Raw genomic sequence first — 18,932 nt, 5'->3', positions numbered from 1 at the left:
CCACAGAAAAAAAATTTCCGTTGTTAGTTTATTTTCCGTGAAACGAGCACCGAAAAATCCGGAAAATGTTTTTCCGGAAGTTATTTTCTGTGAAACGAACGGAGCCTCGAGTCGAGAGGGAAATTCTCAACTTTTCTATTTTGTGTTATGTAGAGGACCTCCAACTAGAAGAGAGATTTTGCATGCACAAGTTAATGCAGTAGCACACACAACGTACATGGATAAAAATATAATTACATATAGGATTTAATTGTTAGGCAGACTCCTTGTGGTATTACCGCTGGTATTATCTAAGGTGATGTCGTAGATTTCATCATAGATGATAAACTCATTAACGGCTATCGTTATTTCGGTGCCACATTTTGGGAATTATGTGATAATAGTAACTTCTTTAGCGGAAGAGTTTAGTGACTTAATTTCCAATTCCCATTGACCATGCATAATTCGTAGGACTGGTCCTTAAATCAGAAATTAAAAAAGCTATCCATAGACAATAGATGCACCAACGCCGCCCTTTTTCTCTCTATATGGTGACTTGAACGTTCTAGCGTATGTTGTCCATAGAATGAGGCTTGAGTTGAGAGGTTGTAGAGCGATTGCATGTAGTTGGACGAAGCGTGGGGATCCACCGTGAAATCAAAGAGTTGCTCGGTGGCAAGACAATGGGATGCAAGCTCCCGCTGATTCCTCGCCTTGTCGTACTTTAACGAGCTTTCGGTACGTCGTGTTGTGCTCGAAGAGCTCCACCCAAACCCGGAAATCTCTGCAGCATGTCTTGCTTGGTGCCTCTTCAAGTGGCCAAACCCACTTGAGAATTACCCGGATAATTTACGGCCACTTACCATGAGAATGGCCTTCTTGACATCATTGGCATCGATCTCGAGCCGAAATGTGTTCCAGACACTGAGTTTTTCTCTTCGAGAAGCCATCGGCACAGTTGCTCGAGGGTTTTCTTTGAGGGTAGGGGTTTCGTTTGAGGTAGCATCTTGGCGGGGACTAACTTGCAGCATCCACTCCTGTGACCCCTCTTAGTGGTTGGATTGTTGTGCCTCGTCGTCGTCGAATTGGGCTTATTGCTGGACTGGAGTTGGCACGCTGACCATGTTGTCACCAAACCCACTGAACAAGCTAGTCCCATGACATTTGCAAGGTAAAGTTTGGATTAAGTTGGGATGATCAAAAACCATTGTCGTCGTCATCGTCGTCGTCCACAACGATATTTTGAACGGGATTATATCGTTCTAAGGAGAAAAGAAAATCATGAAATTGACAAAAGATCTTAGAGAGAAAAGAGTATTAGGAAGTGGCATGTGGGCAGGGATTGACGAATGGTGAAAATTACAGTGGGAGGGAGCCAATTTATGAAGGAATGTTTCTTTTTAGGTCTAACGATCAGTTCCGTTCAAAATTTTTTGGAGCCTTTGGGCCCCATAATAGTTTAATGATTGGGCCCGTGTGGCCTGCCTACACGGGCCTAATCATTGGATTCAGAAGAAGAAAAAATACGGCCTGAGATCGCCCATTAGGCCCAATGGGCTTGACCCGACTCAGGCCCAATAAAGCTAGAGCCCATGCGATGGGTCAGGACTCAACGAGCCTTGCTGTGCCGAGCACGACCCTTATTCAATCGGGCTCGATATCTTGCATTAGATCTAATCGAGTTGAGTCGATGCAATGCCACGGTTGACCTCAACTTGATTCTTATGTGTGGAGCTCGAAACTCTATCCTAGCTCGATTGAGTACCAATTTCTTGCTCAAGCTTGATTAGATTGAATAATCGAGATACTTGACCTTGATTCGATTACAATAAACTTGTAATAGAACTCAAGCTCGAGTTTAGTAAGCTCACTTGTCATGTCATTTTAAGCGTAACATATCTAGTTTTATAAGTTCTTTTACAAAATAACCAAAATAACCAATGTTCGATTTGGCTTGCGAGCTTATCGAGCTAAGTATTAACAAATATGAACTCAACTCGACAAAATATTCGAATGACTAGGATTCGAGCTCAGCTTGAAATTAGGCAAGGCGATCTTGAATAATAATCGATCCAAAGTCCAAATCGTCCATTTTTTCGTGAAACAAACTAAGCCTTGATGTAGAATAGTTAGCCTGTGATTATCTTGAAGAATGTGATCACCGTAATCGCCGGAAATCTCAGCAATTTTTCTGATTTTGGGGAAAACGACCTCGGATCGTGCTCAAAATTGGTCGGTTGAAGCGAAACGGCCGTATCATTCGGACACATAGCTTTGCTATGACATACTATGGATTTTAGCATTTCGAAGTCGTCTGGATAGAGTTTCAGGCAATTTTTTTTTTACTTTAGGCAATTTCGAATTATCAACATTTCGTTTGAATTTTATTAGATAAGATTAGATTTGATTTGCTTTGATGTTATCTTCATTAATTCGGATATCTGTAGGAGTCCTATCGTTATTAAAGGACGTCCAGCTTTGTATTCAAGAATTATTGAATTGAATGGAATTTCTGTTGAATCGTGGAAGAGCTTTCCAAATTATCGCTTCTCTCTGCGTCATTTGGTATCAAAGCAGGTTTCTCCTGTGACGATGGTGAATAACGTGAATGTCAATCTCCGGCTGCTGAGGGCCGTGAGAACGAGCCTATTACGCGGGCTGAGTTCAATCAGTTCGTGGATCAAACCGATCGGAGGTTTCAAGAGATCCTTGATGCCATCCAGCGTTTGTCCACAAACCATGCGCCTGGCATTCTTCCAGCCGAGCGAATTCCTGTCGCTCGTGATCCCGAAGATGCTATGGGGCATGGAGGAATTCCCCGACATAGGCGTCAAGACTATGTCGAGGATACAGAAGACGAAGACGAAGATTTCCAGGAGATGCAGATTCGTGGTGGTCGCCGATACAGGGATTCCAGGAGGAGCATGTTCGTGGGGATTAACGGCAGGGGGGCTATCGACGAGATCCTCAGCAGTATCAACTAAAGGTAGATCTCCCTACTTTCAATGGGAATTTAGATATTGAAGATTTCCTGGACTAGCCTTGGGAGGTCGAGAAATTCTTCGACGCTATGGATATTGACGAGGATCGCCAAGTGAAACTTGTGGCGTACAAGTTGAAGGGTGGCGCTTCAGCTTAGTGGGAACAGACTCAATTGACGCGACATCGACAAGGCAAGGCTCCTATTCGATCATGGGGTCAGATGAAACAGAAGTTGAAGAAGAGGTTCCTCCCAACGGACTATGAGCAATCATGTTATTTCAAAATTCCGCACTGCCGACAATCGAATAGATCGGTCCAAGCTTATACGGAAGAGTTCCTTCGACTCTCCGCTTGCAATAACCTGGATGAGTCTGAGGCACAATAAACCGCTAGGTACATTAATGGTTTGCGACTTAATATCCAGGATCGGGTTTCTTTGCATCGATATTCTCTGTCGAAGACGCCCAGGATATGGCGCAAAAAATTGAGATGCAATTGGAGAGGACTAGCCCTAGTACTCGTGGTAGCAATTATTCGGGTCGTGGGTCATTCGGGAAAGGAAGACAGCCTGATGTTACAAGTTCTTCTAGTAGACAAACCCCTGATTCGAGCCGAGTTCCAAGGGGTACTACTGGGACGTCTAAGGAAGCAGTCGCAGCAAGCAATCGCACTCCCAATCAGAATACCCAGAATCCATATGCCAAGCCCCAACCGATCAAGTGCTACAAGTGTAACGAGTTGGGCCATCGTTCCAGCGATTGTCCTCGTCGTAGAATGGCCAATATCGTTGAACATGACGAAGATGTGTATGAGGAAGATTGGGAAGAGGAAGAAGAAGTGTGAGTGGAAGATGAAGTGGGCAAGCAAGTTAATTGTGTTGTGCGTCGTCTATTGCTTGCTCCGCGGATAGAAGATACCCAGCGGAATCAGCTTTTCCGCGCTCGCTATACTGTCAACGGCAAAGTATGCGATATCATTATTGACAGCGGAAGTTATGAGAATATAGTGTCAAAGGCCTTGGTGGATCACTTGCAACTAAAGACGGAGCCGCATCCCGCGCCCTACACGATTGGATGGATTCGCAAGGGAGCAGAACTAAAGGTAAACCAATTATGCCGTTTACCTATTTCGATCGGAAAATCATATCAAGATACTATTGTCTGTGATGTTGTGGAGATGGATGCGTGTCATGTTTTACTGGGTCGACCATGGCAATATGATGTTGATGCTACACACCGAGCTAGGGAGAATACGTATTCTTTTGTGTGGAAAATGACTAAAATTACTTTGAGACCAAAGAGTAATTCCCCTCAGATTGTGAAGAAGCAGAATGCAGGGGTTATGATGAACATCCGAAAGCGTGAAAGGATGTATATGATTATGGACAAGGATGACCAGCAAGTTGTGGTTCGTGTTCCTGACATTCTTAAGCCCTTATTAAAGGTATTCAGTGATGTTATGCCTGAGGATTTACCTGACGGATTACCTCCTTTGAGGGATATCCAGCATGAGATTGATTTTCCTCCATGTGCTAGTCTTCCTAATTTGCCGCATTATCGGATGAATCCGAAGAAGAATCAGATTCTACAAGAGCAGGTGGGAGAGCTCCTTCGAAAGGGCTTCTTGCGTGAAAACAAAAGTCCATGTACAGTTCCTGCACTTCTCACGCCAAAGAAAGACGACACCATTCGTATGTGTGTAGATAGTCGTGCCATTAACCGGATTACTGTCAAGTATAGGTTTCCGATTCCACGACTTGATGATATGCTAGACAGACTTGCTGGATTACGGATTTTTACGAAGATCGACCTTCGAAGCGGATACCACCAAGTTCGCATCCGTCCTGGCGACGAATGGAAAACGGCCTTCAAGACAAGTGCGGGTTTGTACGAATGGCTTGTCATGTCGTTTGGACTCACTAACGCGCCTAGTACTTTCATGCGTTTGATGACTCAGGTTCTCAAACCTTTTATTGGCAAGTTTGTGGTAGTTTTCTTCGATGTTATACTCATATATAGTCCGGATGGGCGTCAACACATGGAGCACTTGAGGGATGTCCTACTAACCTTGCAGCAAAATAAATTGTTTATTAATCTGAAAAAGTGCAGCTTCATGACAGAACGCCTCTTGTTTTTGGGTTTTGTTGTTGGCTCGGATGGACTTCACGTTGATGTAGATAAGGTGGCCGTGATTCGCAATTGGCCAGTTCCAAAGAATGTTGGCGAGGCTCGAAGTTTCCATGGCCTTGCAACATTCTATAGGCATTTCATTCGAGATTTCAGTACTATTATGGCCCCGATCACTGACTGTTTAAAAAAGGACAAATTCCATTGGGGAGATGAAGCTTCGGCCAGTTTTGCTCTTATCAAAGAAAAGCTCTCCACGGCGCCGATATTAATGCTCCCTGATTTTGAGAAAGTGTTCGAGCTGGACTGTGATGCTTCTGGCGTCGGGATTGGCACTGTCCTTTCCCAAGAAGGTAAGCCTATAGCCTTCTTTAGTGAAAAACTTAATGAAGTTCGCCGGCGTTGGTCGACGTATGAGCAGGAATATTATGCTGTCGTGCGAGCTATAAAGCATTGGCGGTCCTATCTTTATCAGCAGGAATTTGTTCTTAACACTGATCATCAAGCTCTTAAATATATAAAGAGTCAGAAGCACTTAAATCGAATGCATGCACGATGAGTTTCTTTTTTGGAGCAATTTAATTTTGTGCTTCGTCATAAAGCAGGCCATTTAAATAAAGTGACAGATGCGCTGAGTCGACGTGCTGCGACACTCGTGACCATGCGCACTGATATTGTCGGTTTTGATCACCTATGTTCTCTTTATCCTGAGGATGATGATTTTGGTGAGACATGGAAGAAGTGTTCTGAAACAGGTTGTCATGGCGATATGATAATTCAAGAAAAATTCTTGTTCTTTGGCAATAGATTATGCATTTCCCGTGGTTCCTTGTGTGAACAACTCATTCGAGAGCTTCATGGTGGTACTCTCGGCGGACATTTGGGGAGAGATAAAACTGTAGTCTTGGTGGAGGAGCGGTACTATTGGCCTCAACTGAAGCGAGACGTGGGGCGATTTGTCAGTAAATGCTACATTTGTCAGACCGCTAAGGGCCACTCTCAGAACACTGGTCTTTATACTCCCTTACTTATTCCTTCGGGTCCTTGGGTAGACATATCGATGGACTTCGTGTTGGGACTTCCTCGCACTCAACGGAGTTTAGATTCTGTTTTCGTGGTGGTTGACCGGTTTTCGAAGATGGCGCACTTCATCCCTTGTAAGAAAACTTCGGATGCTTCGCATGTGGCAAGTTTATTCTTTCGTGAAGTAGTTCGTCTCCATGGTGTGCCGAAGACAATCACTTCCGATCGTGACACGAAATTTTTGAGCCATTTTTGGCGTACTTTATGGCGTTTGTTTGGGACTGATTTACAGTATAGTAGTTCTTTTCCTGGTGATCTCAACATTTCCCATACATTTAATGTGGCAGACTTATTTGAGTATCATGCTCCCGATACACCCCTCTATCCTGATCATAACTCGAGGGCGAGTTTTTCCGAAGAGGGAGGGAATGATGTAGAACAGTTAGCCTGTGATTATCTTGAAGAATGTGATCACCGTAATCGCCGGAAAATCTCGGCAATTTTTCTGATTTTGGGGAAAACGACCTCGGATCGCGCTCAAAATTGGTCGGTTGAAGCGAAACGGCCGTATCATTCGGACACACAGCTTTGCTGTGACATACGATGGATTTTAGCATTTCGAAGTCGTCTAGATAGAGTTTCAGGCAGTTTTTTTTACTTTAGGCAATTTCGAATTATCAATATTTCGTTTGAATTTTATTAGATAAGATTAGATTTGATTAGCTTTGATGTTATCTTCATTAATTCGGATATCTGTAGGAGTCCTATCGTTATTAAATGATGTCCAGCTTTGTATTCAAGAATTATTGAATTGAACGGAATTTCTGTTGAATCGTGGAAGAACTTTCCAAATTATCGCTTCTCTCTGCGTCAAGCCTGAATACATGTCATCATGTCTTTTATGTAGCCAATAAATTTTACAAACCACCAAGTATGTCTCAAATTTGAGAGCCGCGCTCAAGCCGGGTTTGATGAACGAACCGAGTCGAGTTCGGATTAATAACAAGTTATGCCAAGATGGCTCGTTTTGCAGTAACTCTTAAGTCTAAAAAAAAAAAAGTACATAGTCAGGTCAATCGATTCTGGAAATCTAGTTTTGGACATGGAGTACAGTGAAGAAGCAGCTAAAAGTCTCACTTGGTCAAGAGAAAAAAAGAAAGAAATTGCCTCTCTCAAGATCAAAGTATAAAAGCCTGAGCCACCCGAAATGTCTAGACTGGCATGGTCATCACCAGTTGGCCTCCCATAATACTGGAATCACAGAAGAAACTTTGTCATCCAAATATCAAAAGAAAAAGAGAGAAGAATTGAAGACAGTGCTCAAATAAACAAGCTTACCTCTTGATGTAGTAGTAGCAAAAATCCACCAAGATGAAGGACTGCACGACTTCGGCGAGGAAGATCGCCGGGAACCAGAGCGAGCCGCTCCCAATCATGTAAAAATACGCCCCCCGGGTGTCGATAGTCTGCACATATTCGTTCGCCAAAAGTTATGTAAATGACGAAGTCATTTTGATCTAAACTCTAAAATGAGACATTCCCGACCGGAAGACAAGAATTACGTGAGAGTACGTTTTTCCCAATTGCTATGATTGCTATGGTTCGATACCAGAAACAAACCTATACCTGAATGATCCAATGAGCCCAGGCCATGAATCTCGCAACCCCCAGAGCGAAAACGTAGTGGGCCGTGAACGGCTCGATCATCTGAAAACCATCTCGAGAAAGACATGAATGAGAAAACTCGTGCCCGATCCGGAGCATGTTGAACTAAGGTAACATGAATAATCGACCTTCATATTCTGCATTAGCCGAAGCTGAGGCAGCACGGACAAAGCTTCTGCATAAACGCAAAATGCAAATAGGATCTCGATGTGGCGAGCGTTGGGAACGTAAGGATGAACCAGGACGGCGAGGACGATGGAAGGCACCACCTGGCATTTAGAATGTCGAAGCACAGTATGTTAGCACTAGCAGAAAAATTCATCCACTTTTAAGTTAATAATGTGCTGGCAATTGAGTACAGGGCAGTAACATCACATATATTTCGCAATGTATTCTACATACTTACCACGTAATATATAGGAAAATTGTCTAGATCCTTTGCATAAGTTGCTTTCAACTTGACTCGCATCATGTAGATGACCCATGCGGTTGATGCGAGAGTTGTGAGATCCAACACGGTATGGATGTTCTTTTCGGTGATGGTACTCGAGATGAATCTTGCCACGAGGAAGATGGCCGTGAGCTCTTGAGTCTTTAGAGACAGGCCTGAAAAATAATCAATGGGAATAGAATTAGGGATACATGTAATGTTTTTGGTTATATTACCGATCACCAAGCCATGGCCACTTTCATGACGAGCAGCGTATCCCGTCCCCATATTCGCGACAAGCATATACCGCCATTTTCTCGACGACTGCCCTACCCTGTTTCCATTACCTAACCACGGCACCCCATGATCACGGTAATTATGCTAGTGTATGGAGCATAAACTAAATTCACCTGTGGAGAGAAGAAGCCCGGCTTCCAATTACCCAACTTCGATCTGTGCTAATTACCGACATATAAGGAACATTCCCCCTATACCGAATCTTAACCTACTAATTCTTGTTGATGCTACCATACCATCACATCGACAGCATCGAGCTAATTGCATCCCACTAACTCTATTCGAAGAGCGAAGGCACATTACTGTCGATTAAGCAATGTCCATGGGGACATCATTGCCAAACGATAGAAGTCACCGAATGACCAAGTCCCGATAAGATTTGTTCCTCGCCATTGCATCGATGCATCGATGCATTTACAATCGACTTGTTGAGAAGGACAGCTACGGGTTTATGGCAATGAAAGTGGATCCTTCAAGCAAATTTGAGTCCAGAGGGGAAGCAAATCATTTACTAAGAAAAAAGAATCAGATTACCCAGAAAGGCTTAATCTACTTGTGGAATTATTGCATGGACCGAGCGAGCGCATCCTAAATGGGTTCATGACGAGTCCCGCCAAATTTAACCCAAATCGACCAAATTGTAGATTTCGATTTTCGATAGCTTCGAAGGGCACATAATGCATCCATCCGACCTATGTAATAATTTCCGATTTGCGATATCTCCGTAGTCCCGCCTAGAAAACCTATTATATCTTGGACACAAGCCGAATTTCGTATGCATGGTCCAAACGATTAATGCAAATTGAATCGACATCCATCCGCCTAGTTCGCTCAGCCAAGACTCAAGCAACGACAGTGTAGAAGATCACCCAAGAAAAGAAAATGTATCCATAAAACGACAATAATTCTCTCCAAACAGAGAAATAAAAGCGTGGGAAAAGGGAAAGATAAAACGAATTCAATAGCTAAAAACAGAGCATGGAAAAAGGGAGAAAAGAAGAAGGGTTGTACCAGAGCAAGTCCTCTGCCTGATGAGCTTGTACCCGAGCACGAGAAGCCCGACCGCATGGCTGAGCTCGGAGGCGACGAAGAAGTAGGCGTGGTTCTTCACCGTGAGCTTCAGGGCCACCAAGCATGCCACCATGAGGCTCGCCACCAATAACACCTTCACCTTCATGGTCTGCCTCCTCATCCACCAGACCACCGCCGGCAAATTCTTCTTCTTCTCCATCTTTCCCTTTTCACAGAAGAGAGAGAGAGAGAGAGAGAGTGGCGTTATGATGTGTTCGGACAGAGGAGGAAGAAGGAGAAGGAGAAGGAAGGAGACGGGGGGCGTTATGGAAAGACAAATAGAGTGCATGCAGAGGGTGTTACTGCTTTATCTGTTATTTATTAGGCAATTAAATTGATTTACTTTCCTACTTTCTCAAGCGCCAGTGAGATTTCGCCACGTGTGGCAACCCGATTATGAATTAGTGATATGGTTTCCTGAATAAGCTGGTAATTAATGACCCGGATTATGGTGGAAATGGCTTAACTTAAGGGGGAGTTGACTAAATTGAGGGGCGATCCTTTTCCTCTCTTTCTTCTCCGTTTGGTCAACATTTTCTGTCCTCCTTTTGCCACCAACTTTGGTCTCCAAGTTTGATTGATAAATTTATATTTGATTGATTTCACGACATATTGTATGGATGCCGAACTTCTTTATAATACCGTTTGTTCGATCATAAATCTAATTTTTATCGACATATTCTTGTTAATTCGTGCTTTGAATATGAGAGGCTTCATACAATTTAAAAAAGAGAATCGATTTTTCTTTTTTCGCTTTCTTGTTATTTATTGCAAGACAATAAATTGGAGAATGCAAGTAAATTGGGTTTTCTTTAGATCGCCTGTTCAATCTAGGAAAGAGATCCGTTCTCTCCTTTGAAAATACATGGTAACAAATCTATCATTGGAGGTCCAACATATCTAATGTGGTAGACAATCTCTCTCCTTTTGGGTTATATCTTTCCCAAATTTTCGACCATAGGAATGCAATTAATAAAATTGCCTAATGTGATTTGATTTAGGTTCTTTTAATGTGTGATCCACCAACATATGTGATTTTGCTCAAGTCCTTAACTTCCCCCAATCCCCACAAAAAAAAAAATGCTCCTTTTCTCCCTTGCACTCAAATTTAAACTTACAATCGAACGCTTTGAGAGATAATAATAATTTCTTTAAGTAGGAAACTCTATTGTCCTTTGACTTTAATCAGTCCACGTCAATTGTCGACCATTCAATCAAGCATGGTACAACCTAACAATAAGGATGGCAACATAACTATACCGTGCATGGTCCCCTAGAAAATCTCTCCGAATTCGACCCTTGGAAGTGCCTAGACTTGGGTGCCAAACTTTGCCTAACAAAAGGGGGAAAAAAGAAAGAGATGAATCGCGAGTATCTTTGTTCACAAGGGGATGGCATCGGTGCATCTACATTAAGACAATCGTTGTTCACTCGTCTAATCCATATTTTCACCACGAGTAATTGTTTTATTAAACGAGATTATTCACATACATGGACCCTTTTTCCTCTCTTCTTGACGAAAATAGTTTCTAATTTTGCGTCAATTGCTCATAGAGCTTGGAAGGCAATCTTGGGGTCAGAACAACTTCAAGAGGAGTGGCCTTGGGCAGGTTGACCCCTAAGCCTTCGGTCATGTCCAGCGGTTCGTCCGACCGTGTTGCCAAGTCGAATCCTTGAAGAAGACGAGCCAGTGTCAAGTGGGTCGCTCGCAATGCGAACGCAGCTCCCGGGCATGACCTTCTGCCCGACCCGAATGGAATGAACTCGAAATGCTGACCCGAAGCGTCCACACCTTCGAGGGAAAAATGAAATCAATCAAATTAACATGCTTTGTTGGTCGATTCTTTTCACTGAATTGGGATTCATTGCGAGCCTTGCTTTATAAACTACTCTTCATACGGGCAGATCTTTGTACCTAAATGATTCGTCAAGAACCTTTCGGGTAAGAATCTTTCCGGGTCGGACCAGACTTGAGGATCTCTGTGCAGCTTCCACACGTTGACGAATATCCGAGTACCCTTCGGAATGAGATAGCCGGTCACAGTGCAGTCATTTATCGCTTCATGCGGGACCGACAAGGGACCTGATGCCAAGAAATGGCTATTCAAATTTTCATATACATCATCACATTACATCTATAAGACACGCATCATGTCTTGTCACATCCGGATGGCGAACTCAATGCTTTCAATCGCGCGTTAATATCGAGTCGTATCAAATACTACGAATCATATGGAAAAGATAGGTACCTGGTGGATATAGGCGTAAGGTTTCCTTGACGATGGCTTGGAGGTAAGGCAACCTCTCGATGTCGGAGTCTTGTACCCATTTGTCCTTGCCCACTTTGAGGTCTATCTCTTCTTGAGCTCTCTTCAAGGCATGTTTGTTGTTGAGCAACAGAGACAGGACCCATGTCAAGTTCAGAGACGTTGTGTCCGATCCGGCCACTATAATGTTCTTCAGCATCAAAATTGGCCAGATGAAAAATTGCAGAGGACCAAGAATATGAATCAGTACTTATAGTGGTTGCAGCATGACTTAGAAAATATTATTTAGAGACTACATCAACTAAAGATATAAGAGAAATCTATTGGAGTGTTTGAATATGAAGGTGAGCTAGATCAGGCCCACTTCTAATGATCTTTAAGGCAATTCTATTACAGCTATAAACCCAAAAAACAAACTGAGTGGACCCTTTTACCCTTTTCTGGATCAATTCGGAAACATTGGCAAGAAGAAGCCCATAGGGAACAGGATTTGGATAAGCAAGCTCAGTGATTATTATTGTGGCCGAAGATAAAAAACATCAGATTTCAGAAAAAGAAATATCATAAAAAGTCCAAAATTATATCAATCGTGACACCGATATTCTAAACTCTTTTTTTTTGTGTCACAAAAACCCCCAATTTGTACCCGTCTAACCAAAAATACCCTTTGTTTACCATAAAAAACACTAAACTTTGCTCATTATGACACAAAAATCCAAACGCTTTTTCGTGCCACCAGTACCCCAACCTTATATCGGTATTACAAAAAACTCTCCGTCTTAGAAAGACTTCTAAACTTTTCCACTGTGACGCCAATATCTTTTTGTTTTTTTTCACGTGGCCAATACTGCCAAAATTGTAACGGTTACGGAGGGTATTTTTATTATGCTCGTACAAGTTTAAGATGGTGGTGATATAAAAAAAATAGAGTTAATACCACGAAAAACCCTAAACTGGTACACTTGTGACACATTTACCCCAAACTATTTTTTTGACCACAAAAAACCCTAAACTGGTACACCTGTGACAATTTTACCCCGAACATACCACAAAAAACCCCAAACTGGTACACACGTGACAATTTTACCACGAACTAATTTTTTAATAATATTTTTTTAAAAATTTTTTTTGAATTTTTTCTTTTCTTTTTTTTTCTTCATCTTCAACCTCCTAGTTTGGCCGCCGACCGCAAGAACCGGCCGAGGCCGATGCCTAAGGTTGGTCCCGCCTACCGCCGGGCGAGGCTCGACCATGCCGGCCGGCCAGGGAGCCGCCTCGCCGGCTCGCCGGCGAGGATCCCTCTCCCCTCGCCCGCCCAAAGTGCGAGGGCCGTCCTCGTCCGACGCCACGCGAGCGCACCCTCGCCCAACGCAAGCGAGGCTCGACCTCGCCGGCCTACCGGGCGAGGCTCGACCTTGCCGGCGTGGGCGAGGGCTGCCCTCGCCCGACTCAGGCAAGGGTTGCCCTTGCCTGCCTAGGCGAGGGCTATTCTCGTCCGACGACGGCGAGGCGGCCCTCACCGGCATCGCGCGGGTTGCCCTCGCCGGATCCGGCGAGGGTGACCCTCGCTGCGCCGGCGAGGCCGCCTCCGGATCTGGCGTGAGGCGGCCCTCGCCGGCGTCCGGCGAGGATGCGCCCTCGCCGACGCTCGGCGAGGGCCGCCCTCGCCAGCGGCCAGCGGGGCCGACATCGCCGACTTCCGCCTCTGGCCGGTCGCCGGTCCGGCTACCGGCCAGAGGTTGAAGATGAAGAAAAAAAAGAAAAAATTAATAAAAATTCGAAAAAATAAAAAATAATATTAAAAATTTAATTCAGGGTAAATTTGTCACATATGTACCAGTTTGGGGTTTTTTGTGATAAGTTCAGGGTAAAATTGTCACAGGTGTACCAGTTTGGGGTTTTCTGTGGTAAGTTCAGGGTAAAATCGTCACAAGTGTACCAGTTTGAGGTTTTTGGTGGTCAAAAAAATAGTTCGGGTTAAAATTGTCACAGGTGTACCAGTTTGGGGTTTTTTATGGTAAAAAAAATAGTTTTGGGTAAATGTGTCACAAGTGGACCAGTTTAGGGTTTTTCGTGGTATTAACCCAAAAAAATATGGGGTTGGTGCTATAGATTTATTGATGCGACAGTGAATATAATTTAATTTTTTTTTGGCATAAGTCCTAGCGATTATGGCAACAACTCTTTGCTAGGAAATGTACAAATTGACCACAAGATATTTTCCAACGCCCTTCAAGTCAAGAAGGGCCATTAATGGGTTCAGTAGAAGTCTTTAGAAAATATGAAGGGAGGGAATAAAAAGCAAAACCCAATGACTTTGTGGTAATAATGAAGTGAGCTCAATCACAAGAGTCATACCACTACTGTTGCCTTGATGAGTGTCTCAGGCGAGTGACCAAATGAGGCCAAACCATCCTCCCCAATCACAGAGAGCATCACGTCTATGAAATCCTCCTTCACATCCATCGCTCCTCCTCTCCAATCATCGCCTCTCTTCAGCTTGTGTTCTTCAACCCAATTCCCAACGATCTCATCCAGTTCTCTCGCCACCCTCTTCATGGTCTTCACGGTCCCCACGCAGTCGGTCCATCCCGTGAAGGGCAACAAGTCTGAAACTGCAGGGAACCCAGATATGTACATGAAGTCCTTGATCACTTTCCTCAGGTGACTTGCCTCATCGTCGCCGTCGGTGGAGGACCCGGTTGATGCCGATGATAGTCCGAAGTATCTCTTGCTTGCGATCATTCTGATGATGATGTTCAAGGTCAGGAGCTCGAGCATATGGCTTATGACCACGACCTTGGAGGACCCATTTTGGGCGTCCTCAGCGTTGGCCCTGCAAAGGGTGTGCAGGTCCTTGATGAAGGTGTCGATTTCTGATGCTTGAACGTGCTTCAGGTTGTCAAGCCTGCAAGAGAGACAGAGAGAGCCTTCATCACTTGATTATGAGCGAACGGTGTAGTCGGTTTCAGTTTCGGATTCGATGCGTAGAGTACCAGAAAGTCGAGCTTGATATGCAAATCAAAGTTGAAAAGAAAAGGTTATGGTTTCAATTTGAGTTTGGTTTCTTGATAAAGTTTATAACAAGTACGTTATGGAACTCGAATTGGAAAAATACCCTTTTATAATTCAGTCGGGTTTTGCTTGATGAAGGCCAAAGCCAAAGATGACTTTGGCTTTTATCTTCCCAACTGAATCGAACCAAACTGAATTCAGACCACAATCATCCTATCCCATAGTCCTACCTTCGAGTGCTTAGGAGCTCGAGCATGGTGATCTTCCTCATCTCGCGCCAAAAGTCCCCGTATTCCACGAAGCCGAAAGCTGCGTACCCGTAGCCCAAGTGGATTCCCGCCTTGGATTTGGGACGGGAGGCGAGGTCCCTGTCGTGGGTGGTGAAGCACTCCCGGACCGCCTCGCGGCTGCTTATGACGGTCGTCGGGTGGACACCGAGCCGGATCCGGAACATCGGGCCCTGCGCGTCGGCCATGGCGGCCAGGGTCCTGGCCAGCGGGATCTGGTCACAGAGCAAGTGGAGGTGGCCTATGACGGGCCATGCGCCCGGTAGCTCCGGGGGCAAGGCGGCGGCGGCGGCGGCGGCGGCGGCGGCACCTTCGGGTTTGTTCGGGGAAGATCTTGCCCGCCATAGGATTAGTAGGAGCAACAGAACCCCTGCAGCTGCTAGGAGATGAGTGAGGAAGAAGAGCATGGTGGCTTGCACAGAGGGAGAGGGACAAGGAGAAGGTATGGTGTCAATGAACTAAACTACGCGATAAATGAAGGGTGCCGCTAGGCTGACGGTCACCGTCGTTCTTGAGAGTAACGGTGAACGCCCAGCCACATATTCCAGATTCAGAGAGAGGGGCAACCGAAAGGTCAAGTTTGGTCCTCTTTGTCTTATTTTAACCCTTTTTTTTTTTTGGCTCGAAGTTTTAGTTTAGGTTATGTGCAAATAATTTTGCAACAGTCATCGAAATATTGCTTCTATAAAATTACACCCCCGCCCAAAAAATGAAAATTTCACGATAAAATAGGCCCTTTAGAGCATGCCTATTGTAATCAATTACATTAGAATGATCAATTGGAGCATAGCACGTTGATTATCTTGCAAATAATGTGTCTCAATCCTAATGTCATATCTCATTAAATAATACAGATTCACCGTTCATCATGTGTCATATCTCATTAAATTATATATTTCTGCCGTTATTGAAATACTACAAAATTCCATAGAATTAGGTCAATGGGTAAACAACAGACATACCTGCATTAGATGCATATTGTAGAATTTTTGTAGGAAACTAGTTTTTGAAAATTTGTCAATAAATAAAAGGAAGAAAAAATCATTGTATAAGTTGTTCACACATTCTCTGCAAGATCTGGCTAGGCTAATCGTACCGTTACACTGCATTTGTAACGGTGCTTTAACAGCCACAAATTTTACATTCTGTTAGTTGGACTCAGCTGGGCAACCGGAGTACAAAATTTTCAAAATTAATTGTAAAAAATGGCCCTTATGCTGCAAAATTCCAAAAGCTAAACCCTTTAATTTAAAGGGTTTAGCTTTAAAAATTAGAACCGTATCAGTTAGCACAATGTTGAGAATCTATAGGGAACAAAAGTTAACATAAAATTCTGACTTTCATATTTATTTTAAGTTTCATGCTTTGTACCAAGATTTATTAGTAATATGTCACGGACAATTTCCAATGATGAAATGAAAATTTTAATTAAATTCAAGAACTAAAAGTTATATGATTGTATTGCTAGCTCTGTGATAGACAAGAGAGAGACAAAATATACTATGCAAATGAAAGGTCATAGACCAAAGGACCAGATAAAATATTTTGTAAACTTTAATTCTAAGGTGAAATATGAGAAAATTGATAGAAACTTAGTAAAACATAACATTTATTTAAGTAAGATTGCATAATATGACGAGTCAGATTTGTCTTTGATTCCATGTCATGTTTTCGATTTCATATTTCTCATGTTTGAATTGTTGCTTTTGTAGACTAGCAAGTCTCACCAAAACCTCAACCTAGTAACACATATTTTAAAACTGTAAACATGAGGTGTTCAGGACTAGAGTAAATAAAATTGTGCTGGTGATAGGTTTGAACGAGGATATTTTACGGTTGTCATGTATACGATTATTGTGCTTTTTATACATTATAATGAGTTAGCAACAATAAGATAAACCTTGGGAATTATAATCTAACAATGATTAAGCAAAAAAATATTTCTTTAACTCGCAAGAGGATTGGCTATAATTTATTAAGTTTTTTTTCTTTCGATTTAATTATGAGAAATATTGGGTAAATAATCCTTCATATATTATTGCAAATAACGCCACTTCCCTAGGAACCGGATGAACGGTTCCCAGGAAATGCTTTTGTGGTCAAGAGTTGACCGTCATTCGCCCATAAAATGACAGCACCGTTAGTTACTCATTTTCCATAAATCAATAGCTTGTGGGTCGGTTTTGTCGGCCGTTGACTTGGGTCAACGCCCTCATGGAAGTGTCTTGCGCGACAGCTCGTTCTTAATTCCAATCCTGAACTTTGGCTTAACGTGCAATTTGATCTCTGAATTTTTAATTTGTTTAATATGATTCCTAAACTTTAACCTAATGTTCAATGTGATCCATGAACTTTTAATTTATTTAATTTGATCATTGGATTTTTGGTACATGTTCAATTTAGTCTATTCACGAACTATATTGAATAAATTAAAAGTTCAATGATTAAATTACACATTGGGTCGAAATTTATGGACTATTTGTGTCACTATCCCTTCCGGAGAAAAGACTTTCTTAATTGATTACAAAAAAATAAAAGAGAAATTCGTGCAAAGAGAGCCATGAAATTCCACAAGTTAAAATGCAATTGTGCCGAGACCGATGATGGCATTAGCAATTGGTACAGGTTATGGCATTCCTGTGATTGATGTCGATTTAGATAACCAAGCATTATAGTATGGTAATTCATCCCTTTATTCATTGTAACTAAGACGAGCTATACCGGGTGATGTTATTTGAGGTGGTGACTAGAGCCACATGTGTGATGTGGCGACACCGTACATCAACCATATATTCCTCCGCCGAGAACGAATGTTGTTTGGTAATAGAGATAGAACCCATGTCAAGCTCAGAGACGTTGTGTCCGATGCGGCCACTATAATGTTCTTCAGCATGTAAATCAGCCAAATGAAAAATTACAGAGAACCAAGAATATGAATCAGTACATAAAGTGGTTGCAGCTACACTTACAAAAATATCATTTTGACCATACATCATTAAAAGAAAGAAGAAAGATCTATGGGAGGGTTTGAATATGAAGGCGAGTTAGATCCGGCCCAATTCTATACTTCTTTTTGATCATTCTACGAAAACTATAAACCTAAAAAAATCCTAAACCTATTGGACCTGTTCCAATTCAATACTAAACATTTCAATTTGTTTAATTTAGTTCTAAACATTTTGACAATTTGCCAATGTACTTCATAAAACCAATTTTGGCCGGAAATTGATGACGTGGACGCCAAACGTCCTACGTTATACGGGCAGTGTCGATTTTGATAGTTTTTAAATTTTTAATATTTTTCAAATTGTTTTATTAATTTATTCTTTTATTCTTTTTCCTTTTTTCTTTTTTTTTTTCACTGTGGCCGGCGAGCGTCGCCGGAACTCGACGACCGTTGGTAAGGGCTGTAGCTAGGGGTGAGCGTGGTCTGAGCTGATGGTTCCTAACGTGGAACCGGAAATCGCCCACTAAGGATCAATTTCGAGAAATTGGAACCAGGAACCGGTCCTACCAAGTTTCACGTAAATGAAGGTGACCGAGAGTGAAAGAGGGAGGTGATGAACGGCTAAAGGTATGACCGTGAGTTGATGGGAGTTGAGAGTCGAGCTTTAGATTAGGGATTTTATGGTTTTCATTTTTCTAAAAATGTTTTCTTTTTTTTTTTGGTTGAAAATTTTCTAAAAAAATTATATATATATATTACCGGTCTTGTCCGGGTGGGCGGGTGGGTGATTCCACGCCTAGAACGGAGAACTGGACCGGTACTCACCGGTTCTAGTAAATTAGA

General features: G+C 42.8%; 2 protein-coding genes across 2 annotated transcripts; both read right to left on the bottom strand.

Annotated features, from left to right (window-relative positions):
• Positions 1-7,139: 7,139 nt before the first annotated feature.
• On the bottom strand, positions 7,140-9,816 carry LOC115676263 (uncharacterized). Its single transcript, XM_056320939.1, has 6 exons — positions 9,514-9,816; positions 8,182-8,381; positions 7,904-8,044; positions 7,737-7,817; positions 7,449-7,576; positions 7,140-7,361 (listed from the first exon to the last, which is right to left on the bottom strand). The coding sequence occupies exons 1-6, from the start codon at positions 9,731-9,733 to the stop codon at positions 7,322-7,324; spliced, it is 810 nt and encodes a 269-aa protein (XP_056176914.1). The 5' UTR covers positions 9,734-9,816; the 3' UTR covers positions 7,140-7,321.
• A 1,164-nt stretch (positions 9,817-10,980) lies between these two features.
• LOC115676163 (cytochrome P450 CYP82J17-like) lies at positions 10,981-15,606 on the bottom strand. Its single transcript, XM_056320428.1, has 5 exons — positions 15,086-15,606; positions 14,199-14,748; positions 11,823-12,030; positions 11,489-11,656; positions 10,981-11,365 (listed from the first exon to the last, which is right to left on the bottom strand). The coding sequence occupies exons 1-5, from the start codon at positions 15,547-15,549 to the stop codon at positions 11,103-11,105; spliced, it is 1,653 nt and encodes a 550-aa protein (XP_056176403.1). The 5' UTR covers positions 15,550-15,606; the 3' UTR covers positions 10,981-11,102.
• Between the last annotated feature and the right edge of the window lie 3,326 nt (positions 15,607-18,932).

The sequence above is a fragment of the Syzygium oleosum genome, unplaced genomic scaffold (genome assembly GCF_021117445.2).
Source record: "Syzygium oleosum isolate NSW1041296 unplaced genomic scaffold, Sole_v2.1 Sole_v2.01, whole genome shotgun sequence".
Lineage (NCBI taxonomy): Eukaryota > Viridiplantae > Streptophyta > Magnoliopsida > Myrtales > Myrtaceae > Syzygium > Syzygium oleosum.
Note: the sequence above shows the minus strand (reverse complement) of the source record. Positions and strands in the feature narration are given on the sequence as shown.